This window comes from Macaca mulatta, chromosome 15, assembly GCF_049350105.2.
Source record: "Macaca mulatta isolate MMU2019108-1 chromosome 15, T2T-MMU8v2.0, whole genome shotgun sequence".
Taxonomy (NCBI): Eukaryota; Metazoa; Chordata; class Mammalia; order Primates; family Cercopithecidae; genus Macaca; species Macaca mulatta.
In genome coordinates, this window is record NC_133420.1 from 59,395,552 (window position 1) to 59,421,215 (window position 25,664).

At 46.9% G+C, this 25,664-nt stretch overlaps 1 protein-coding gene across 3 annotated transcripts in view; it reads right to left on the bottom strand.

Moving 5' to 3' along the window:
- COL15A1 (collagen type XV alpha 1 chain) overlaps window positions 1-25,664 on the bottom strand; it is a 127,172-nt gene that overhangs the window by 57,912 nt on the left and 43,596 nt on the right. For all 3 annotated transcript variants that reach the window (XM_077965657.1, XM_028835028.2, XM_077965658.1), the window contains 7 exons: window positions 25,033-25,107; window positions 23,166-23,246; window positions 17,158-17,305; window positions 13,339-13,451; window positions 10,703-10,837; window positions 9,242-9,394; window positions 178-327 (listed from right to left, as the gene is read on the bottom strand). In XM_077965657.1, coding sequence (XP_077821783.1) covers window positions 178-327; window positions 9,242-9,394; window positions 10,703-10,837; window positions 13,339-13,451; window positions 17,158-17,305; window positions 23,166-23,246; window positions 25,033-25,107 — 855 coding nt within the window. The remainder of the gene's footprint in view (window positions 1-177; window positions 328-9,241; window positions 9,395-10,702; window positions 10,838-13,338; window positions 13,452-17,157; window positions 17,306-23,165; window positions 23,247-25,032; window positions 25,108-25,664) is intronic.

Here is a 25,664-nt window from a genome sequence, read left to right on the forward strand (position 1 = left end):
AGGGCTGTGGCCCCTGCCACACTCCGGCATTGCGTCCTGCCTCCCTCCAGCCGCTGCCCACCCAGATGCTCATAACCAAGCTGCAGGTGCCCCTGCCAAGGCCAAGGACGGCTGTTGTCTCACAATGCAGACCTGTCTCTCCCCTGTAAGCCAGAGAGGACGCCAGATGACACTTACAGAAGTGACTGCCTGCTCAGGGGTCATGGTGGCTGTGAGGGGGGCCAGGCCATCTGTGGGGACCCCACTGGCTTCCTCATCCTCAAAAGTACTGAGGGACACTTCGGTTGCAGCTGCAGCTGTTGTTAAACTTCCTTCACTGCTTGGACCCTGAAATGAAATTGGCATGAGGAGCTGTGCCCCTTCGCCCATACCCCTGGTTCAGTGGGTATGAGGCTGGGGGGTGGAAAGCGCTGGGGCCTCAGATAACTGGAGGCTCCATGATTCCCTTTCCTTTGCTCCTTCAGGACCACACCTTCGCCTGGAGCTCCAGTGTTAGAACGCACCTCTCAGGGCATCCCCCCACCCACCCCAGAGTCCCCTCTAGCACATCTCTGCCAAGCGCTTCTCTGGCCTTAGCTTTGTGAAAGGAAAATAAATCTCAGGATCCCCAAATCACTAAGCAGAAGGGGAAAAAAAATCAAGCTGGGAACTACTTAGGGCAAACCTATCTCCCATTGTATTCCTTAAAAAGATAGCTACTAAGATAAAAAAGCTACATTCCTTCCTAATAATTTGTCCTTAAGGAAATTCCTTGCAGACAAAGGACGGACAGAACTCAAGGTCATCCCTCTGCTCCGTGGGATAAATGTATATCTGATTGCTTCCTTTGGAAAGGCTAATCAGAAACTCAGAAGAATGCAACCATTTGTCTCTTATCTACCTATGACATGGAAGCCCCCTCCCCGCTTTGAGTTGTCCTGCCTTTCCGGACAGCACAAATGCACACCTTATATATATTGATTGATGTCTCATGTCTCCCTAAAATCCATAAAACCAAGCTGTGCTCCAACCACCTTGGGCACATGTTGTCAGGATCTCCTGAGGCTGTGTCACGGGCATGTCCTTAACCTTTGCAGAATAAACTTCCTAACTTTCCTGAGATCTGTCTCAGATATTTGGGGTTCACATTTTGGCAACGAAGAAGGGATTCTGAGTGGAGGTGCCACTGACCTTTGACAAATCTCATATTGGTGCTTGCTACCAGCTTGAGCTTTCTTTATGGTTCAAACCAATAGGACAATTTGCTGAGGCCTCGGAGCCTCCTCCAGAGAATCCCTGATCTCCCAAAATTTGGTCAAGATCTAAAGTTTATTTTGCTGTACAGTTCTTTTTCTGGAGTCTTACTTACTTCCAACAAGGAATGCAAGTTTTCTTGCTTCTAGGATGATGGAAGGCACGTAACTCCTTTCTGGAGTTTGAGCTCATTTCTAACAGGGAAGGCAAATTTAAATTCTTTCCTGCTTCTAGGATGGTAGAGAGCAATCTTCCGCCTAAGACCTATCTCTAGTAAGTAGCTGAATTGGGGTTTTTTCTTGGCTGAAGTTAAGATGAACAACCAGCTGTTCTTAATTTCTCCTTACTATTAGAGTACTCAGTAATCATATTGTTAGGGGGTTTTTTTGGTTGTTGTTCTAGTCTTTCTCCCATCAGATTTGCCCAACTCTACCTGACTTGGTCAAATCTAAATGAGAATTCTAAGTTATGGGTAACAAGGCCTCTCTGAATTGGCTAAAATTTCTCACAGCTGAAACAGAGGGGGGAGAAAACCAAAACATGCACATGTTTGCTGTCTTTGCTTCCTGTCTTAAAATTTTTTTTCTTTCATTTACTTTTCTTCCACCCTATATCTCTTTCCCCCTTCGCTGTCTTTAGTACCAACAAAAACCTAGAGGAGGCTTCTAATGACTCAAACCCCTTAAAGCACTCAGAACAAAGGCACCACCTGCCCCTTTTTGGGGTGTTCCATTTTCTTTGTGGAGTTTCAAGAGTCATGAGCAGATTCTTCTTAGGTCTAAAGCTCTGCTCTCCTGTATCGTAAGACCTGACCTCTGTGGCTTTAGGGGGTACCAGAGATTACCTTGTACTGGGAGAGGATTTAACCTTGTGTGTATAATGGTGCATGAGAGTACAAAGTTAGAGGTGGCTGAGGACAATTTACAGGAAGTGGTCTTAGCTGTTTTTTGGGTTTTTTTTTTCCTTCTAGGAAGTTATTATTTAGACCCTAATTCTAGTTCAGAGGTGCATTCTAAAGGGTGTCTTCTCCATTGCCTTTCCTGCTGAAATTAATCTTGATTGGCTAGTATGACCATTTTGCATGAGGAACTGAACTATCGTTTTCACAGATAAATGGGAGAATGAGTTTCCTCAGCTCCAAAGAGAAAGGGCATTTTGCTCCTCCCAGCTGAAAGGTGCCCCTGGGTCACTGGAGGCCAACTGGGAGTGTCTGGGGGTTGACCCCCCCCATGACATGCTGCAACCCTACAGGGAACCCCCAATGAAATTAGTTTAAAAAGCCTCATTCAGGGCCGGGCGCAGTGGCTCAAGCCTGTAATCCCAGCACTTTGGGAGGCCGAGACGGGCGGATCACGAGGTCAGGAGATCAAGACCATCATCCTGGCTAACCCGGTGAAACCCCGTCTCTACTAAAAACATACAAAAAACTAGCCGGGCGAGGTGGCGGGCGCCTGTAGTTCCAGCTACTTGGGAGGCTGAGGCAGGAGAATGGCGTAAACCCGGGAGGCAGAGCTTGCAGTGAGCTGAGATCCGGCCACTGCACTCCAGCCCGGGAGACACAGCGAGACTCTGTCTCAAAAAAAAAAAAAAAAAAAAAGCCTCATTCAGGAAGGGCATATAGGAGCTGGTCACTCTGCATTTTGATTTTGAGCCTTCTTGGAGGTGCTAGAACTACAGAGAGAGAAACTGAGACATGTAAGAGTGTGGAAATGGCTAAGTGGTGACACACTGTGGAGCCTCACCTGCAACCAGCACACTTTGACCCACTCCACTAAAATACTAGGCCACAGCTCAGTTCCTACCTTAAAATAAAAAATAAATAAATAAAAATGGCCGGGCACGGTGGTTCACACCTGTAATCCCAGCACTTTGGGAGGCCGAGGCAGGTGGATCATGAAGTCAGGAACTCAAGACCAGCCTGGCCAATATGGTGAAACCCCATCTCTACTAAAAATACAAGAAAACTAGCCGGGCATGGTGGTGCACACCTGTAGACCCAGCTACTCGAGAGGCTGAGGTAGGAGAATCACTTGAACCTAGGAGGTGGAGGTAGCAGTGAGCCGAGATTGTACCATTGCACTCCAGCCTGGGCAATAGAGGGAGACTCTGTCTCAAAAAAAAAAAAAAAAAAAAAAAAAAAAAAAAAAAAGTGGAGTGGGAAACAATCTAAGAATAAGGGAAAACAACGAGAATGACCCTCTTTCAGGCACTCCGTTGGTTTTATGGTCCCTCTTCTTGCAAGTGTTTTTGTAAAATGGACATACCTGACATTTTCGTGCACAATTATAGCAAGAAAAATTCAGAGCCCAAAAGTCGATCTGCAACTATAAAGTTCCTAAGTTCTCTAACTCTCGGCTTTCTTCTCTGCCTCTGCTTGCTTTAAGTCTGCTGTTACATGTCTCCTGAAATAAAATCCACTGTTTGCATCCAGACATTTATTTTTGTTATTGTTTCTGCAAACCAATGAGTTTGTATCAGTATTTCATGGCTAGAGTTTTGAAGTAAAAGCTATAGGATTTTTGGTTGTATGAGTGTGTATGTGTGTGTTTATGTGTACATACACATATTTTGTTGTGTTTTTGGCTACAAGGTATGACATTGGCTTAAAGAGCACTCATAAATTAAATAATAAACCCAAATGCTTTTCACGTTCACATGACCTAAGTAAAGTCTTTAATAAGCTAGCTTTAAAATTATTGCTAAAGCAAATTAAAAATGTCTTAAGAATTGCCAGCATACATTTTTGTTTGCATTTATTGATCAAGCAATTTCATATTTATCCCTGCCAAATACTATAAGGTGTTAAAATTTGGCATAAGGGTTAAAAAACTATAAACTCAGCCCAAAACAGGATAACCTTTGCTTGTGTACTTTCTGATAAATAAGACACGAACATTAGTTTAATGAAAATACCTAAATCTTGATTTAGTAAAACAACCTCATATTTAATCTTAAGGTTCTCCTCAGGTAAACACCTGAAATTCACAGGCTATAAAATGGTTGGCAGGGAAATAACTTTAAATAATGACTATCGCAGTTTTCATAAATACAGTAATCTAGGTACACTATTAAAAACAACTAGGTAAATGTAATGGGATAAATACAGACAAATGTGTCATAATTTAGAATCTAAAGTTAAATTAAATAATAGATATCTCATTAGTTGGGTATTTTCCATTTAAAAAATATATTGTAAGAAAACATTCTTTCTAAAAAAACTGTGTTTTTTTAAAAAGGTGAATAATTTTTTGTCTCATTTAAAGCTTATTTAAAAGTTATGTATAAAACAAGGTGAAGGGAATCAGGAAATGAGAGAAATGTAAAGAAAGTTATAGAAATAAAGAGGTAATTTGGGTAAGAAAGCTTAAAGAAAAATAATTTTATGTGAGAAAGGATCTTTTATGGTAAATTTTGTCCTAGAATAAAATGACTGTTTTTTTAAGAAAGGGATGCTCAGGAAAACTAGAAAGTCCAAGCATGTCAGAAATGGTCTGTTTACATCATAATAAGAAGATTGATGAAAAAAAACTTTCATATAACCAAGCTGTGTACAATTAAAGGGAAATTATTTAAAATGGTCTTTCCAGATACTGGGTTTTGATTAAAAAAAAAAAAAACCACTTATACACTAAAGAATTGGTTTGAACTACAAAATTTTCTTAAGGTATTGCTTTACTCTTAATAAAGTACAAGGCATTATAATTTTTTTTACGCAAAGTTCGACTTTTATTGCACCTTGCTGTTTTCTGTTTTCTCTCCCCTTTTAAAAGGCCTGAAATAATAACTAACCTTCAACTCATTTTCAGCTGCTGTAAGATTTTTTTTCCCTCTGGTTCTAACTGTTGTGGCGTGACACTAAAAAGATGTTTCATCTTAGAGATCTAAAAGGAATATTTTCTTCCAACATAATATTCCCCATAGGGAACAGCAGTCACACTGCAGAAGGTCTTTTCTTTTGCCTTTGGGTAACTGGCCTAATAAACGGATCTTACACTTTATCTAAATAATTCCTATGTCATTATTACTAAGTTTTAGTTTGCTTAGAAAAGACCTAGATTAACAAAAAGAATATATTTTTAAATTAAGGTTATTACATCCATATAACTTTCCATGCAGGGAACTGAAGGCCCATGGGACGTGACCAACTCAGCATTCCACTGGAGACTAGATGATCAAACAGCAAACTGTTTATCATGAATGCAGGATGTGAGCAAACTCACGACTGCTTCTGCTGACAGAAGGTTTGCTGGAGGCAATCACTCCCTGGTGCCAAGGTTATCTACTGTGACATCTAGAGTCTGTTGTTTGAGGAATGCAGTCTTGCAAGCCTACTCTGGACTAAGCAGTTGATCCCTTCTTCCACCTCGCTTTTCACTGTCTCTTTTACCTAATAAATATGGAGGGCTGTGTAAAGCTCAGGGCCCTTGTCCACTAGAGGCAAGGTTCCCCCAACCCCTTCTTCCAAATATACTCTTTTGTCTCCTGTCTTTTATTTCCACATTTGCCCCCATTTGTTCACTCCACCAGGGATCATGGCAGGTTACATAGTGGCACCTGGAACAGCAACAGTATCAGGTGCTCTACATTGCTGTATGTGCTTTTAAAGTACTTGTGCCATTAAGTTACAGGGCTTTGATTCTTGGGTTTAAGAAGGACACCAAGTCCTGCTAAATCTTCAACACTGACAGCAGTTAAAGCCTCACCTACAGATCTGGTAGAAGATGTCAACCAAAATAAACTGTGTTCGTGAGACATAGGGCCAAAAATTAAAGCTATTCAACTCCTCAAGGTCCAAAGACTATTGCGGAAGAGGTGGGCACATGAGATTATAAGGGCAGATTTTGAGAGATAAAGTAAGTTTAGTTTCTCTGTAAATTAACCATTAATGTCAAAGGCATGCTGATGCGAGACCAGCATATGGGCCCCTGTGTCAGATTGACAAGGTTTTCTTGGAGCATTAACCCACTCCTTAATAAAGGTTATAAAGGTTATAAAAAGGCTTATGGAAATTATATCTTATGGTCAAGATGATTAAAATTTTATAGATTGTTTAAAAATTTTTGAAAAACAAATTTAATTGGCCTTCTGTTGTTTTTATTAGGGCTGTTTGAGAAATCAATCTCCTCTCTCAAAGAATAAATATTTTTGCCTTTTTTTTTTTTGAAATCTTTGCGGTATCACTTTGGCTAAATGAATGACTTATTTTACAACGACCTGTGATCCTATTTTGCGATCTCTCCAAAAATTTGGTAATTAGTTGTGAGTATTCTTAACTTACAACAATATAGTTATTTGTGTAAGTGTGATAACAATCTGTTTTCTTTTGTAACAGAGCACAACTGGAGACGCTGGTTATTTTACCATGGTTTTGACTGGAGTGGCATGCTATCAGATACAGACTCCTTTAAGGAACCAAAGTTGATTTACAGAGCCAATAAAAGTCCCTTAGGAAAGCTGGCCTCATACCTTGTCTACACAATCTCTGACCTGTGGTAAGTAAAGAATGTCACTTTCTGACAGGCCCAGGAGCCCCAAGTTTTCTTGAGACCTCAAGGTGAGGACTTCACCCAATTAATACAGGTATTTGCAGGCATGGGCTGTCCTTAAGGCATTAAAGTCAAATCTGAGATTCTTTACGGAATAAAGTTCCAGCAAAGTCAATTAAAAAAAAAAAAAAAAAAAAAGAAGAGCCTATATGGCAAATAACTATTCTTGCTGACTTTATGCAAATACTCAGGCCAAGTATAATAAGACTAAAACTTAATTTGCAAATGAAATTGTCCTATGATTTTTTCTTTAGTGAAAATGAGACTGGAAAGAGAAAATTATGTTTTAAAATAAACTATAGAACATCTGTTGTTAGATTTTGATCTTGCCTAATGTTTTTCAATTTTTATTATTTTCTATAGTTTGGACTGAATTCTAACATTTGTCCTGGCTACAAGTCTCCAAAATAATGTTTTCAACTTTTTTTCTTCTTCCTTTCCTTTTTTTCCCCATTTTTGAAATCAGTAAAATTAAGCCATGCTTTCTTAAAGCCCTGCAAACTGAAGCTAGACAACTTAAACTTCAGAGGAAAATAACAGCGACCTATTTACATAATAAGCCACTTTCATACCTGCCTACTGATGTATGGACCTCAGAGTAATATGACCTATATCAATTTTCCAGGATAGTTCTTCTTTTTTTATTTGTTGTTTTTCTCCCTTCCTCCCCCTATTTTCTCTTGTAGGGCATGCATGAGACTTCACAACCTGCTAAAAATGAACTTTCCTAATAACATGGGACTTACCTGTCTAGGAATAAACCATCCTAGCCATAAGAAATCAACAAAACCTGAGACTAGAGACTCATTTTCTTTAAAATGTTTTATCTAAAAGATTTTAAAAAGAAAAGGGGGGAATGTGAAAGGAAAATAAATCTCAGGACCCCAAAATCACTAAGCCAGATGGAAAAATGAAAATGGAAATTGCTTAGGGCAAATCTGCCTCCCATTCTATTCCTTTAAAAGATACATACTAAGATAAGAAAGGTACATACCTCCCTCACAATTTGTCCTTAAAGAAATTCCTTACAGACAAAGGACAGACAGAACTCAAGGTCATCCCTCTGCTCTGTGGGATAAATGCATATCTGATTGCTTCCTTTAGAAAGGCTAATCAGAAACTCAGAAGAATGCAACCGTTTGTCTCTTATCTACCTATGACATGGAAGCCCCCTCCCCACTTTGAGTTGTCCCGCCTTTCTGGACGGAACCAATGTACAACTTACATATATTGATTGAGGTCTCATGTCTCCCTAAAATGCATAAAACCAAGCTATGCCCCAACCACCTTGGGCACATGTCATCAGGACCTCCTGAGGCTGTGTCACGGGTGCATCCTTAACCCTGGCAAAATAAACTTCCCAAACTGACTGAGACTTGTTTCATATACTCTTTGGTTTACAGCTTATACACCTCCAGTAACTAGGATCTCACCACCTCTACAGAAAGCTCTTCTATTTTCAGACAATCCTACTGGTCAAATTCTAGTTTCTATTAAGCTAAGACTTGGTAGAACTGGGATCGGATCCATGGCTTTCCCAATGTGTCATAAGTGCCTAGACACTAAAGAAAGAGGAGGACACGGAAAGGGAGGGGAGGCGGAGAAGAGGAGGAGGAGAAAGGAAAGGACAACTGGAAGAGGAAGAAGAAGGAGAAGGAGAAGACCACTTTGTTCACTGAAAGAATCCACATAACTGCCAGACAGGGCCCTTAGCAATTGCCTGGGCTGGGGACACAGCAGCTCAGTGCAGGGGCCAGCACTGGAGAAGGACAGAGCTGACGATTCACGATGTGTATGGGCAGAAAAGTTAACAAGACTTGATGCTTGATGGGATGTAGAACTTAAGGAAGAGAGAAGACAATTCTGGATTAGGTGACTGGAGGGTGATGGTCCCATTCATTTGAGGTGTGAACATAGGAGGAATGGAAAGGAGGAGTTCACGTTTGAGTCAGCTGAGCTGGAAGAACTTGAGGGCACCCACAGTAGAGACAGCACAGGGACAGACCGGCTGAGTGCCTTGGGATGATGTGCCCTGCCTTCAGGAGCCGGACAGTGTCTGTGCGCTGCACAAGAAGAGGGCTGGGAAGGCCTGCTCATGACCTCTGACCCCTGCTGGGGCCTGCCGCCTGCAGCCTGACCCCCACCGCCCTCCAGGAGCCCGCCACTCTTCCATTCTGGCTCCTGCCTCCTGTGGGTGGAGGCAGCAGGGTCCTGCACACAGCCCTGGGACATACCCTACCTCTCCAACTCACCCATCCCCAGAGCCCGGCTGCCCACTGACTTCCAGGGGCTTCATCACACTCACCCAGGCCTTGGCAAACTCCACCCCCAAGTGAGTATTTGGTCAGAGATCCCCCTGCCTCAGGCTCCCATGGGTTTGCTGAGCAGGAGCCCCACACTCTGAGAAGGCCAGGAGCTGCTCCCACCATGACCTCGACCTCTGGGCACCACACAATCCTTACCACAGCGGCCTCTTCCCCGAGGCTCTGTGGGGACATGGAGAGGTCCGGCTCCCCCGGGGACACACCACTGGCCTCTGCTTCCCAAGGTGTGCTGGCGAGTGCCTCGGCCTCCCCTGCTGCTGTTGCTGCTAAAGTCTCTTCATTATCTGGACCCTGAATAGAAAGTCAGCAGGAACCACATCAGTGACCCATGATGCTGATCCACCACACTGTGGTGAGGAACAGATGGCCGGGGCCCCTCACAGCACCTGTACACCAAGACCTCACCTCACCTGGAAACCCACAGTGAGACATCAGACAGAAATACACAGGCCTGGCTTCCTCACACCACCCAAGCTGCGAGACCACCCCAGCATCCCACCTGTGTGGTGTGCCATCAGCCCTCCCTGCCAACCCCGAGGGGCATGTGCTCACCAGTAGCCCTTCCAAGCTCTGTCCCCTAATCAGAGAGTGCAGCTTCTACTGCTGCTTAAGTCACTGTGTTGAAACAAAACTCTAGGTCCTCGGACTCCACAGCTTTCTTCTTGAAGCAGTAGTCTACCCTCGTGGACCACTCCCTGTCCCACTCTCTCCCTAGCCCAGTGCCATCTGGCTTCCATCGCTCTGACAGCCCTGAAGCTGCTCTCCCCAAGGCCACTCACTGTGAATGGACAAATTCAACGGATGTTTCTCAGTCCCTTGCTTACTGGGACTTCTGCGAGGATCTGACATTGTTGGCCACACCCCAGAGCAGGCTGGCACCACCACTCACCCAAACTCCAACACAGCCCCCAAGCCCGGCCTCTTTCTCCAAGTTTGCTTCCCTACCCTTTCTCCTCTCAGTAGTCAGTGTGATCTTTCTGGAATTCTAATCTGACTACATCCATTCCTTGTTTCTTACCCTTCAGTGACCCCCTATTACTGCTAATCTTCTCTGTGTCCTTAGAGCCTCTCCAGACACTTCTCCCTGACCCCTGGCTCACGCCTCACCTGCAGGTATGCTGCCCTTCTTCAGGCTCCAGTTCTTTGCTCCTGCCTGCCCACCTTGCTGAAATATCTGTTTCACCCCCTCTGCTAGGCGACTTCTACTTACCCTCTCAGGCCTGCTTTCAGCATCCTTTCCCGAGGGCACTTCTGTGCCCCCCAGTCTGGGCTCTAGGACCCTTTTTCAGTGCTCCCAGAACATCCTATGCTTCACCTACCACTGACCACAGCCCCTCTTACCACGCTGTCTTCAGGAATCAGGTCTATCCTATTTACTATCCATCCCTGAAACCAGGCCTAGTGCCCATCACAGTGTAGCGCTCTGCACACCGCCACTGAATGGGTCAATGCTATTTAGTGCTTACTCCGACAGACCTGCCCCATGAGATTGTCACTGTGTTTCGCAGACAGATAGGGAAAGCCAGTGACTGCTCCCACCCAACACAACCCCCAAACCCAGACACAGGTGAAGGGGAGCTTGCACTCTGAGCTACTTACTGGAGTGACCCCTTCCTCTGGGTTCTGGGTGGACACAGAGAGGGTCGGTCCCCTGGTGGGCACACTGCCGGCCTCTGCTTCTCCAGCAGTGCTGATGGGCGCCTCGGCCAGCCCCACGGCTGTTGCTGCTAAATTCTGAAAACAAAGGCATCACAAGAGACCATGTCTCTGGGCTCCCATCAACATGCCTGTGGCTGGAGAGAACAGACTGCCTAGCCTCCTCCAGCCACCTGCATTTCTGTAGCTTCTTTCCCTCCAGGACTTTCACATCTATGGTTTCATAAATCCAGGGATGGGAAAGACAGCCTAGGCACCTATGTCTGGTGTGTGATTCTGTGTTTGTACCTCCACTAACACGGAAATCACTGCTCCTGAGTCAGCCTGGTCTAGCTCTAGATACTTCTACTGAGACCCATTGCCTCCCTGTGACCTCCCCATATACCCATCCAGAAGGCATTAGACAATGTCTTCGCCCATGACAGTGCTTCAGAAATGTGTAGGCAGCACCTCTGTCCTCCTCAGCCTTCTCTAGGCTGGGAGACAGAGACATTCCTGCTTCTTCTCTCTCCCTGTGACTCAGTTTCCTTTGGGAATGCACAGGCAGATTCTCTGAAGGTTTCATAGCAATGGGGGAAATGGAAAGAGAGAGCAGCTTTGGAGCTGGTGACAGCAAATATGTCCTATCTTCATTTCCCAATGTTTGTTTACTTATCTATTGCAAAAATATGGTTATTTTGGTTACAAAAAACACTAGGCTAATCAAAGTTAAAAAGATTTCCTTGCTGCAGGATTTCTCAGAATCTATAAAAAGAAGAATGTAGAATACAGCTTTTCCCAAAGTCATTTGACCACAGAGCCCCTTTTTCATAAAACATAATAAATCCTTGCAGAATTACTGTCCCAAAAAACAGTGAGAGGAAAGTTGAGGTCCTGGGATGTTAAAATGAGACTCTTTGTGACTCAGCGTCAGCTAAACCCCCAAAGGGCAAGTGCAAGTTCACAGGCATCAGGTAATCTCCCCATGCTAAGACAAGGAAATGGCACCCGTTCTACCAGCTCCTGCCCATCTCCTACCTCCAGGCTGTGTAAGAAATTTCACGGGACTCATTTTGGGGATGGGTGCCTGGAGAGCAAGAATTCCTTTGGAAAGAATTTCCAGTGTACTGTGGCTCTTCTCCTCCCCTCTCCTCACTCCAAACCATTTGGTGAGCTGGGTATTTGGTGAGCTGGGTATTTGGTGAGCTCCATGTATTTCCTGGAATGTGGGAGGCTCAGGGACTGGTGTGTGATTTTCTCCAGGGTGACAAAATAGAGGAAGCCGTTTAGATTCAGAGTTGGGAGAGAGGGACAAAGGAAGAGAGGGGAAAGGGAGAGGAGAGGAGGGGGAGGTGAGGGAGAACGAGAAGAGGAGGGAAGTGGGAAGAGAAGGGGAGGGGAGGAAAGGGGAGAGGAGGGGAGAAAATAAAAGCGGAGAGGAGGGAAAGAGGAGGTGAGAGGGAAAGGGGAGAGGAGAGGAGGGGGATGGAGAAGGGAGGGGTATTTGTCCTGCAGTTGCTTTGCTGGAGATAGACAAGATAAAATCTCTTCAAAGGTTGCTGGCTGAAATGGGCTGTAGTCAAAGGGACACGCAGAAGATCCGGGCACCCTGTATGGGGTGGAGGCCCGGGCAGAAGTTACAAGGCCAACTATGGAATTTTGATCCTAGATCCCCTGCAGGAAGACCTCCTAGGAACCACAAAAGCCCCCATAAGAGAGAGTTCCAACAATCAGGCATCTTCCACACCAAAAGCCCAGATCACAATTTCACCAGCCAAATATGACTGTGCCCATTTCTCCAGGTGGGCCAGCCCCTGCAGATGTTAAAAATAGCTCTAGAGGATGGGGAGGTCATGAGGATAAGGAGGAGAAAGAAGAAAGAAAATAGAGAGGAAACCCCTAACCATGCTTCCCTTTCCTGGCAGGTTCCTAGTCTACAGCAGGCCTGAGTGTAGAAGAGGGGAAACTGTGCTTGTAATTTTGTTGAATTTTTGATATTATGCTGGGCTTGACTTTTAAATATCTGTGAAAATTGACTGTTACCAGATAGTGACTGAGAGAGCTGTGAGAACTGTCTGAAGTTTTCATCCCAGGAGAAGGGAAGGAATGAGCTGGCATTGTGGGTTTTCAGCAGGAGCCATTGTGAGAAAACTATTTATGCTTTAATTTTGCACCCTAGGGAGCTCAGCATTTCAAAACTGGCTTCGCAGGTGTAAAAGCCAATTACCAAACAATAGCATGAATGCACCTGCAGTTAATCTGATTCTGTCTTGAAGGGGACTCAGAGGGTTGATAAAGCTATGTGTCTTCACAAATGAGCAGGAGGGCGGGAGTGCACTGGTGAGGCCTGGACACTCGTCACAGTCAAGTGTGAGGACAAGCTTGCACCGCATATCCCCCACCAGTTCTGTGCATCCCTGGAGAGCCTCTGTGGCCCTGGGACTCTGATCTCCTCTGTACCATGAGGACAGAAGCAATCTTGATGCTGTTCAACCAAAATCCTGTGGTTCTCTCTGGTGCCCAATAAAATCATCATCAAGTTTGAAATAAGCAAACAAGTCTATTACTGACTAATCAAATGAAATTTACCATCTACTCACCTTTTCTTCAGCTATGTCAAGGAAGGCCCCAGACCCTGAGCCGCTGTCAGTAATGGGGTCACCATCCACAGAATGAATCCCCTCCAGTGTGTCATTCAGGATCTCACCAGACCCTACAGGAAGCAGGCATTCTGCTATCAATAACTACATTTTGCAGTTTTGGAAAAGAACGAGGTATCTCTTCACCAACTAACTTGGAAAGATGTTCAGATACCATGACACAGAGTCAAGTGGCAGAAAAAAAAAAAAAAACAAGTTGCAGAACAACATACATGGCAAGGCATGTGTGGTTTTCATTCCAAGCTCTGGCACCACCTGCAGGCAAGTCGCTCAACCTCTGCCTCATGTTCCTTATCTAGAAATGGGGAATTACAATAATTCCTACCTCATAGGGTTGCTTTGAGTACTATGTGTCACAAGAACTAAGTAAGCTAATGCAAATAAAGCATTGAGGACAGCCCCTGGCATATAGTAAGCAATTGACAAATGTTCATTGTTGATATGATTTTATGTGTGTAAAATAGAATGAGTATAGATGTCTTATCATTATTATATATATAATATTCATGTTATGTAATGATTACTATATGACGTATATAATATATACATATATATGTATATGTATGTGCTTATATATTTATATACTTGGCTAAACCACAGTGTTTAGTACTGATATTTTCCAGAAGATAGGAGTTTAAGAAGAGGAAACTATTATTTTTCCGGTTTATACAACCGAGCATTAATTTAATCGTTCCCACATGCATATATTTCCTTTGCAATTTAAAAAGCAGCCTGGAATCAGAGGCCGAGGTGGGCAGATCACTTGAGGTCAGGAGTTCGAGACCAGCCTGAGCAACACGGAGAAATCCCATCTCTACTGAAAATACAAAAATTAGCCAGGTGTGATAGCACATGCCTGTAATCCCAGCTACTTGGGAGGCCGAGGCAGGAGAATCACTTGAACCCAGGAGGCAGAGGTTGCAGTGGGCAGAGGTTGTAGACCTGAGATTGCACCACTGCACTCCAGCCTGGGTAACAGAGTGAGATTCCATCTCAAAAAAAAAAAAAAAAAAAAGAAGAAGAAGAAGAAGAAGCAAACGGAGTTTTGAAACAAAGAAAATTATTCATTGGCCAGGCATGGTGGCTCATGCCTGTAATCCCAGTATTTTGGGAGGCTGAGGCAGGAGGATCATTTGAGCTCAGGAGTTCAAGACCAGCCTTGGCAACATAGCAAGACCCCATCTCTACTAAAATTAAAAAAAAAAATTAGCCAGGCATTGTGGCATGTGGCTGTAGACCCAGCTGCTCAGGAGCCTGAGGAGGGAGCTCATGTCTGGGAGGTTAAGGCTGCAGTGAGCCATGATTGTGCCACTGCACTCCAGTCTGGGTGACAGAGCAAGACCCTGTCTCAAAAAAAAAAAAAAAATGCGCTACCATAACTGCATGCCTATTATGGCTGGGCCAATGCCAAGATTGTCCCATGCAACCCTCCTGCTGGCCCACCTGTCCTGCCCACCGGGACCCCTCCCACCACCTTCCTGCAGGTGGGCAGATCCCACTATCACCCTGTAACAGGTGTTAGTGGAAATCCCACTATCACCCTGTAACAGGTGTGTCCTGCCAGACCCACACATTAACACCTCAGTATTATTAACCCTGGGAATGAGACTGAGGCTGGGAAGGGCCCTGAAGCCAGGTCAGCCTGTCCCCGGGCCAGGCCCTTCCCACACACGCTGTGCTCACGCAGGTCCCATGGTCACAATAACTCTGGGGGAGGTGTGAAATCCTCCAAAGGACTCTGCCCTGCTACCCACTCCTGTCCCATCCTGTGATGGAAGCGTGGTCGAGCACGCTCGTCCTCCCCGCTCTGACCACCAGGGGGTGCCGTGCAAGCAGCCGATTGCCTGGTCTCCACCGCCTGACCCCTGGGACGAAGGAGGTGGGGTGGCCCCTTCCACGGGCCAAAATGGCGTCAGGGAAGCTCCGAATGCAAATATTAGGGGCTTTGCTTAGCCAGGGCTTTCTCCCACCGTCCGGGCTGTCTACACATCAAGAAGAAAAGGACAATTTGGCTAGCTCCGTTGCTTTCGACTGAGTGTGGCTGATACCGGGAACAGGCGAGCTGCATTGGGATTAGAGCCCAGTCCCCACGTGGACCTCATCTCCTCAGTCTAGGAAAGTCCTCGCCCCAGCCCCTTCGCCTTACCCCCTTGCTCAGAGATCCTAATTCCACCCCTGAGAAAAGCATTCGCAATTCAGAAACCACTTCCACAACCGCGGCCAGATTCAGCCCTCTCATCCACCCGGTAGCGGGGATTGTTCACGCTCCCAGAGGATGGCTAAGGAATCTGAAGCTTGGAAACTGATCAGCAACTTGCCCCAGGCCGACAGCAAATAGGGAGCTAGGCAGGGCCTCCTTCCAAGCTGTCTGACTCTCCCCAGCAGGCAGTATTTCCACAGCAACACCCAGCCTCCTTGGCTCTGTCATGACGTTATTAAATTATCCTACAATGTTTTCTCTTCAGTTCTCTATACCTTCTCTGACCCACAGACTCCCCAAATTTAGTTGTTAAAATAACACTCATTAACTGATGACCGAACCAAAAAGAATAGTGATACATATTATTGTAGAAGACTTGTATTAATAAAATACAGAAGTACAATAAAGTAAAAACCATCCATAATCCTACCACTCAGAGATAACTGCTTATAACATTTTGATGAATATTACGTCTAATATGTGATGTATCTAATACATACACACATCACTCTACATAGCTATATGTAAATAGATATAAATAACATATTCAAAATTAGGGTCATAGACACATAGTTTTGGAATTTGCTTTTTTGGTGGACTATACCACGAGCATGTCCCTGGGTCATTAAATCAGATCTGTATCACCAATGTCAGGGCTGTATGTATGAATGAAATAGAATTTGCTCGACCAATCCCTACTGTGGGCAGTTTGGGTTGTTTTTGTTCCTGAGAACAGTGCTGCCAGGAATGACCGTGTACTTACATCTTCAGTCTGAAGTGACGGCCCCTCTGAGAAATGACAGTAACCACAAGCGATCTCAGGGCTTGGGCATATGCCAAGCTAGTGCTTGGGGATAGTGTTCGATGCCTGGGCTTTTGCCAGTGCTCCTCCGCATGGGTAGGGGGACAAGAGACAGGGGCCAGAACCCTGGATGGGCAGCCAGGGGACCAGCTCTTCTCCTAGGGACTGCTGCTGCCTTGCTGAGTAACCAGCCCCTCTCTGGCCATCAGTTTCTCACTTGTGCCACACAGGAGTTTAGCTGATCCTCTGAGAGTTGGGGAGTTTGTGGCAAAAGTCAGAAAGGGTTGGGACTCTGGACTTAGCTTTTCCAAGTGTTGGTTTTTCCACCTATAAAATAGTGGCTAGTGCTATTGAGTAGGCGGTATGCTGTCAGTGTTGGAGACAAAATATCCAAACACTTGGCACACCGTAGGTATTCAACAAACAGCAAGGATTATTACAAACTTTTCTGTTAAACCCCAGAAGGGGTAGAGTCTGGGAGTCAGAAGCTCCAGATCTGGGGGTTAGAAGCTCTGCTATCTGAGATCAAATGCCAGCTCTGCCATCCACAAGCCGTTTGCTCCTGGCTGGGTTACTTAACTTCTCTGTGGCTCAATTTCCTCATCTTGCCTGTAAAATGAGGGTGGTTCTCACCCTTTCTTAAAGGGTTGAGGGGAAGGTTAAATGAGATTCTGTATGTTACATATGTGGCCCCGGCTGGACACATAGTAATCACCCAATAAAAGGCCACTATGTAGGCATGTGCATCCGGACTTGCCTTGTTCGGGGCTGCTGTGCTGGATGATGCTCATGTTGGTGGTTTCCGGGGTCCCCTCAGGTACAGGTTCACCGGAAAGTTCCATGTCCTCAAAGGGGGAGGATGGAGTTGGAGGTGTGTTTATGGGTTCAACTTTTGCTTCTTTGGGCTGAAGGGAGGAAAAATGAGACGCAAAATGATGTACTTGGCAGTAAAGCAGAAGAAGTGACAGTGAATATCATTGGAGAAAATAATATAGCCACAAGATGCTGAATAAACCAAGGGGAAAGCTTGGCCCCGCTTGGTGTCTACCTGGGCAATGGCTGTACCTCCCAGGGCCTGAAAGAGGTGCCTACTAGAGGTCATTAGATTCTGTTCAGTTGACAGTCAGACTATTCATCTCAGCCAAAACTCTCTGAGCACAGGGATCATATTTCCATGATTCCCAAATCCCAGATCAGCCAGAGGAGGTGCCCATTAAAGATCTGTTAGATGAGGGAATGATTAAATGAATTAGTGAACAAATGAATGAACCAGGCTGCACTCAATAAACTGCATATAAATTCGATGCCAGATGTGCACTAGTCATAAACACCTATGAAAATGAAAGATGGGTATGGTTCCTTCCAAGGAAACTTCAGCATCTACATAGTTTTCCCAAAGCCAGTCAGTGTCTCAACCAACGTTACCAACTAGAGAAAAACAAACAAACAAAAACCCAACAGAAACACAGAGTGCTTCAGTGATCTAGGCAGAAATCCTGGCATGGGCTCTGAAAGTCACGACATCACCCCTGGACCCAAGCAGCAGCTCACGGGACCCAGGGCTCGTCAGCATTCAGATAGCCTCATCACCTTCTAAGCTCAAGGGGCTGGGGATGCATGGAAGAATCCTGTGGATCAGTGTTGAACTCGTGGTATGAACAAGAAACCAATCTTTGTTTTGTAAAGCACTAAGATTTTAAGGTTAATTTGTTACTGCAGCATCACTTACCTATCCTGACTAATAACAGAAGGTTGTTTCCTTAATTCAGAATCTAGTAAATCAATAAATTTCTGGTCCATGGAACAAGGAGGATTCTTAGAAGCTCCATAATTTAGAATGTAATAGTTCAGTTCTTACAGTCAGACCTGGATCAAATCCCAGCTCTCCACTTATAAGCTCAGTTATGTTGGGCAAGTCATGGACCTTCACTGAGACTCAGCTTCCTCCTCTGTAAAAATGAGGACAATAAAGAACTACTTGAAGGCAGGAAATAGAAAATGCATGGAAGGGATAAGCACACCTTTATGTTTAGTACAGAAATATTCCATATTCATTACTGAAAACACTGTAAGTGCAGATGAGCAAAAAGAGAAATCACCTTGAGTCCTAACACCCAGAGACAATCACCATGGATTCTACTGTACTGTAAAATCTTCAGGGTGGAGGTGGGAGGAAAGGCTTTAAGGAGTTGGGCCTTGGAGAATGAGCAGGGTTTCAGAGCACAGGGGTGGAGGGTTGATGGAAGTCAGGGCCTGGCAACTTGAGCGTGGCAAGAGCCCAGGGCTTGAGGAGGGAAGCAGTGGAACAGAGCCCAGGGAGGCAGGGAGAGGGAGGGTCTGGTTCTATGGGGAGAAGAATGGGCTTGAACCCAAGGGTCACAGACAGCCACTGGGAAGCATTGGGTGAGGAAGTGGTGGGGGCAGCTGTGTGTTTTAGAGAGTCCTCGCTGGTGGCAGTGTGATCATGGACTAGGGGAGCTGAGCTTATGCCAGGTGACTGGGAGGTGGCGCTAAAGAAGTCCACAAGGCAGGAACCAGGGCAGCAGTAGGAGCACAGAGCAGGTACCTCCCCAGGGAAGGTTGTGAACAAGACCAGGTGGGATGTCCCCATTTCACTCAGATGGATGTTCATCTAGCAGGGTAGATAAAGACCCCTACCCAGGAGGTTTCTCTCCTCTCCCTGTGAGGGATCAAGGCAAAAGCCACTCCATCACTGGTTCAGGAACCAATGCTCAAGCCCCTGAATGCTCATCTCTAGTCTGGAGTGAGGCTGCTGGTGGCTGGTAGCAAAGGTGCTCTATAAGGCATTTGGGCTTTGGGATGAGGCAGGCAGGGCAGGTGAGGGTTCGGGAAACACAGGAAGACAACGGGATGGGGGTTGAGCTCTGTAACTCAGGGTGGCTGAAGTTGGAATCCATCCCATCAGCCAAAAACTTCTTTTGTCAAACTCCCAACAAGGCATCCCAAGCCCCCTGCAAGGACAGGGCATGGTTCTGGTGAGCTGACCCTCAGGAGTGAGGGTCACAGGACCTGCCTCAAGTAGGTAGCTTTGGTTTTCAGAGGTCAACGTGGATGGGGATCCAGTGTGGCCTGTGACAAAATAGGAATCTCAAGTCCGAAGAACTGTTATTAAAAGTGTTGCAATTTGCTGAGCCCAGGCTCACGTACACACAATCAGATTTACTCATTCTGCACATATTTCCAGAGGCCCTACTGTGTGCCAGGTCCTTGGCTGAGCCCTGGGGACACAGAAATGGATAACTAAGACAGAATGTCTGTCCTCAAGTTGTCAGGCAATGGAGAAGCCCCAGACCTAGACCAGACGCAACAAACCACGATTCGGTGTGATGCATGGGATGGCGGGAGTGAGAGCCAAGAGGGAGGAGGGGGCTTAGCTAAACAATGGCCTCCAAGGAGAGGATGTGGACTGGAGCCTGAAGGCTAAGTAGGAACTTGCCACGCAGAAAGAGGAGCTGGGAGGGGCCCTCCAGGCAAACAGAACCGCAGGAACTAAGGCGCCATGGAGGAGAGAAAGTGCTTGGTCTGTCCAGAGAACTGTGAGCATCTGGGTGTGGTTGGGAAAGAGGCCCTGGCTGAGGACCAGAATCACCTGCGGAGCTTTTTGTCAATACAGATTCTAGGGATCTTTCACTCCAGATCTACTGAAGTTGAACATCCAGGTCTGCAGCCCAGGCAAGAATCTGCTTTTAAAGACCAAGCCCCACCCACAGTGCCTCCCCAAACCCCCATGCCACCCCCACCCCCGACACACACTTACAACAAATGACCCTGATGCACAGCCAGGGCTGAGAACCATAGGGATGTTCATTCCAACAGCATAGAACTTTCTGAAAATGCAAAGAATTGGATAGCAAGGACCCCGACCCTAAATGGGAAAGAGAGCAAGGAGGGGCGGACTTTCTAGTCCCTGTCCACTCAGAAAGTCTGCAATTCAGTTCACTGGCGATGGCTCATGTCTCAAAGGGTGGCAGGCTGGAAAGGCTGAGGATGGGGAAGTGATATTCATTCCAAGAAAGAAGCCAGACAGACAAGGGAGGGGGGGACTGTCTGAGCTGAAGAGGGAAATTCCCCGTCCTAGAGGGTGGCGGCTGAAAAAAGCCATAAAGCCCTTCCAGGAGATGTTAAAAGGGGGAAGTCCCCAGCTCAGGGGTGGCATGACTGAGTGCACTCTGGACCCTGGGCTGGAGACCTGGCTCTGCCACCTTCAGGCTGGGTGGCCTCCAGCAATCATCTCCATGACCTCAGTGCCCTCCTATGGAGAAGAGACTCCAAACACCTCCCTGCAAATGAGACTAAAGGAAATGGAAGCACACGGAAGCGCGTGAACTGTGGCGCAGACAGACGGGCGCACAGGGAAGGCATTCTGACCATCGGGAACAGACAGGTTAAGTCAGGACCGCCAGGCCTCGAGGCACAGCCCAGGGGAATCCCCTTAATAACTGAAGGCAGCCACGGGGGTTTGGCATGCCTGTCAGCCCCAGCCACCGGCCAACCAGGAGGCCCCAAGGGGAACAAGGCATCTGCACTATGCGCGGTGCTGAGTCCAGCCCTGAGCTGCTCTCTGACACATCACATCACCTCCCTTAATCCTCACAACCAATGGGTTTCATTGGTCAACAGTAGCAACAACAGACACTGTCCAAGCATTTTGCACAGGGCAATTCGTCTAATTCTCACACTAACCCTGTGAGGCAGGTCCGCTGTATTGTAACCAAGGAGGAAACTGAGCCTTGGAGAGCTTAAGTCACTTGCTCAAGGTCAAGAGTCAGTAAGTGGCAGAGCTGGGATTCACGCTTGGTGGAACTCTGATTTGCACCAGTTCCCATAAAACCACTGAGAAAAGTGGGGCTAGGGAAGCATGGAAAGAAAGTGTTTGAGGTTCCCCAGAGGCCACCAAGTCCATCAAATCACCAACAACTTTTTCTTTTTCACTTTTCCAGAGAGTCTGGGGATTGATTTCATAGCCTCCCTTAGCTGACACGTGCCCCACATCTGCCCCAGTGCCTGCAGTGCCATGGTCCTGGGGAGGGTCCAAGGCTGGGGAGTCAGTGGGGCCTGGCTTGAGTCCTGACTTCACTACCCTGTGACCCTGGCAGAGCCACCCCACCTCCTGGGCATTCATTTCTGAATCTGCACAATGGGGCTGATGCCACCTACCTTCAGGGTGGCAAGAAACAAAAGTGAAATCATGTATACAGTAGCACCAAGTACACAGTGGTATCAAGAAATGCCAATTCTCTTCCTTCCCCTCCCACTTCTCTACCTCTGTCCAAAGTTGCCCAGCTCCGGTGCCCCATCCCAAGCTTCTCTGCCTTACTCCTCTCCCTATGCTGAGGTGATCACCTCAGGCTCAAACCCCACTCTCCTTTGCTGTCCCTCTCTCAGGGCCACCTTGGGCTGTGGCACCTCTGCCCAAGTTGGCCTCACTGTGAATTGTGAACTGGTGCACAGGGCAGCATCAGATGTGAAGGCCACTCTGTGCCCTGCTGCCCCACGTTGGGACATGCCAGTGGGATGGCCAAGGGCTGATGGGCACACAGGATAGCCACACTACCCAAAGCAGTTGCCCTCCCCAATCACTAGGTAGGCAAGCAACTTGGACCCTTGACTTCCTTCATCCCAGCTGGCCAAGAGTTGGCTGCCATCCTGGGGATGGACTTTTGCAATACTACCCGGGCCATGACCCCATGGATGGTCATCAGGAGACTCATGCTGTTAACCCAGTCCTGCCCACACACCCTTGAGTCAGTGTCTTCCCCTCTCTGGGCCTTGGTTTGCTCAGTTTGTATACAAAGGGCAGTTTTCTGTACACCTCTGTACAGAAAGAGATGTACAGAAGGACTTTTAGGTCCTTCCAGTGCTAACAGACTCTAGTTCTATTCTGCTGCATCCACAGCTCTGCTGCATCCACAGCCCTGCTGCTGCCCAAGGTCTGTAATCTCCAGCCACTGCCTTATTTCCATTTCCCTGATTTCTATTAGAGATGAGTTTACAAAGTAGCCCAACCAGGCAAGGAGACGGCTGAAGCTCTGCTGTATTTAGTGACTCCGCTGCTGCTTGCTGTTTTCATTAAAAACAGGCTCCTGGGTGTCCCCATAGTCCCCACAGTCTGACTCAGTGCTTTCAAAACCACTTCCACGTCTCAGCCACAGGGTGCATCCCCAGGAGGGAAGAGGTCTAGGACACTGGAAGTTAGGATTGCCTTTCCCATGCGTCAGAAATGAGCTCCCTGGAGGACTCTGTGACTCACAAGACTAGGGTCCTGACTGTGCTTTCACAGCTGGAGCCCTGAGCAAATGTAACAAGAGCCATCGTTCAGGGCCGTTTCTCTTATGCCAGATGCTGGGCTGGGGCTTGTCCCTGTACTTCATCATCTAACCCTGGAAACAACCCTATGAGATAGGGCTATTAGAATCACCATTCTTGGAAGAGGAGTTGAGGTTCAGAATGGTTGAGTAAGTTACCCAAGGCCACAGGCTTTTTACCCAAGGTTCCAAAGCAATAGAGCACAGCGTTTGCCCTTGACAGCCCTCTGATGGTCACGAACGCAGGGTGGCACTGAGGGAGCTGGTGTTTTGCAAAGTGCCCATTGGTTGGCTTTCCTGACCTTCCCAGATGAGTCAACGATTAAGCTCACAGGTCTGAAAACAAAGAGGTCAGACCCAGGGCTCTGGGGTCCCTCTAGTAATTCTCAGTCTGCTAAAAGCTGACCAAGATCACATGGCACAGCATCCCAGTACTCACCGGGGCTTGAGTGTAGGTGACGGCTTCTAAGATCTCAGCTACTCCGTCTGCCTCCTGCAGCCCACTGGTCTCTCCAGATGCCTGTGTGGAGACAAACTGTGCCACATACTGGGCAGAGTGGGCAGGGCCCATAAGAGTTGGACAACTGGGAAAGTCACAGAAACTGACAAACCGACTCTCCTACAGAGGAACTGTGTGTGTATGTGTGTGTGTGTCTATCAGAGACAGAGTGGGGTTAAGGAGACAGCAGGTGTGCAGTGTGCATGGTTGGTTATTTGTTTTATTTATTTATTTTATTATTTTATTTTTTTGAGACAGGGTCCCTCTTACTCTGTCACCCAGGCTGGAATGCAGTGGTGCAATCTCGGCTCACTGAAAACTCTGCCTCCTGGGTTCAAATGATTCGCCTGCCTCAGCCTCCCGAGTAGCTGGGATTACAGGCACGCACCACCACACCTGGCTAATTTTTGTATTTTTAGTAGAGATGGGGTTTCACCATGTTGGCCAGGCTGGTCTCGAACTCCTGACCACAAGTGATCCACCCACCTCGGCCTCCCAAAGTGCTGGGATTACAGGCGTGAGCTACTGCACCCAGCCTGGTTGTTCATTATATTTCTTTCCACATTTTATTGCTCAAACAAAATACACAATCATTTTACACTCTAACATACGGTCTTTCATTCTATCCAGGTCCCCACCACTCTCCCAACCTTTGTGAGGCTGTCATTAGAATCTTGCGCTGGGAACCATTACAGCCGAATCATGACTTCCTAGCGTTACCTAATCTTTCTAATTAGCCTCCTAAAGGCAGACAAGGAGCCCGAGTGCTGTGATTTTGTGACCAGTCCTTTGTTCTTGGACCCTTGGGTTGTTTCTACTTTTTCAGTATTACTGGTAATGCAGAGACGAACACGAGACTACACTAATCAGCATCACATGACTGTCAGGCTGGGACCACTGGCCCATGGAACACAGGCATTCTCACGGGCCCAAATGCCACTTCTCAGGGGCTTTCCAACAGAATCCACAGCATTTTGTTTTTCATAAAGTTAACGAGATCAATTTATGTTCTGTTGCAGGGTTGACGCCACCCAAAGAGCAACAGGAATTGTAGGAATGTGCTACCTTCTGCTCGCCTGACTGCATCCTGGGACCCCTTCTCCTTGGGAGGCCTCACCCTTGCCATTGTTCAGGCATCACCTGCTCCCTAACTTGTTTCAAGTTCCGCCTCTTTCCTCTTCCTGCTCCCACCTGACACGTTGAGTTTGGGTTTGAGGATCTCCCCGTGTTCCCATCACACTGCGCTCTGCCACTGTATTTTGGTATGGAAGTGCATATGAGCAGCTTATTAAACAGTTCCCAGTTATCCCTTTATCTCCAGCACCTACCCAGGGCTGTCACCCAGCAGGTGCTCAGTCAATCCTTAGAGGAAGGGAAGGAGGGAAGGAGGAAGGAGTCATCTTTTTTTTTTCCTGCCCACCAGCTTAGGAATGAAATCATTTGCCAAGCATAAAAGCAAAGTTGAGGATCGTTTTTTATGGGACTTTACTCCCAGAATATCTCAGTTTTAACTTTGATTTTAGAATCCTGACACCATTTCTTGGCAAGAAGGCAGGAAAGCAGGCCATTGACGGCCACAGCCATGGAGGATCCTGACACCTTATAAGAAACACAGCTCCCCGCACCAGAGATGGCTGACGCTCTTTAAAAAGTGAAATCACGCCAAAAGCCCAAAATAGGACTTGAGGCAGCACTTGCCAAAATGAGAGGTTTCAGAAACTCCACGCCACTGTCTGGGCATCCAGCCCTCCCCAGGCCCCAGCTGCTGGGGTTGCAGGGCCCTCTGTGGGATGGTAGGGGAGCTCACCGAGGACTCTTCGGGGTCGCACAGCTCCTCGGGAGTCCTGGGGTCAGGGTGCACGGTGAGCTGCTGGAGGGAGCCCTGGGGAAAAGAGAGGGATCAGAAGCCATGGTTTGCATGTTCACAGCATGACTGCCAGTGGAAGACTTGATTGTTTTTGTAATGGAGAAGCACAGGTAAAAGCACGGGAGTGAGGATGTATGGCCTGTGGCCTCAACCACAAAGCCAGGCCACCTCTTGGCCCACTCTCACTTATGGGGGGATTCTCCTTGGGCCAGTATCATACTGACCCCTGGGCCAGAGAGGTCCTTGGGGAGCATAGTGTTCAAGTATGGGCACTACAGCAGCCTCCTGTCTCCAGGTCCCCAGCTTGTCAGTGGCAGGCCCTGAAACACACATCTCCCGTTCCCAGAAAGCTCTTTCCCCTGCAGCTCAACGCTTCTGGGTTTGAAGGCCCATCCCAAGAAGGGCTGCTGCAGCCTCCATGCCTCCACTCTCAGCCCCTCTCCCCACACCTGACAGCTTCCTCTCCACGAGGCTCCCAAAGTGAGCATTTAAAAATTGCCCATCGGATTTTAACTTCTTAACATTCTCCAGTGTCTTTCACTCTACTCCAGATAAACCCAGACTCCAGCCCA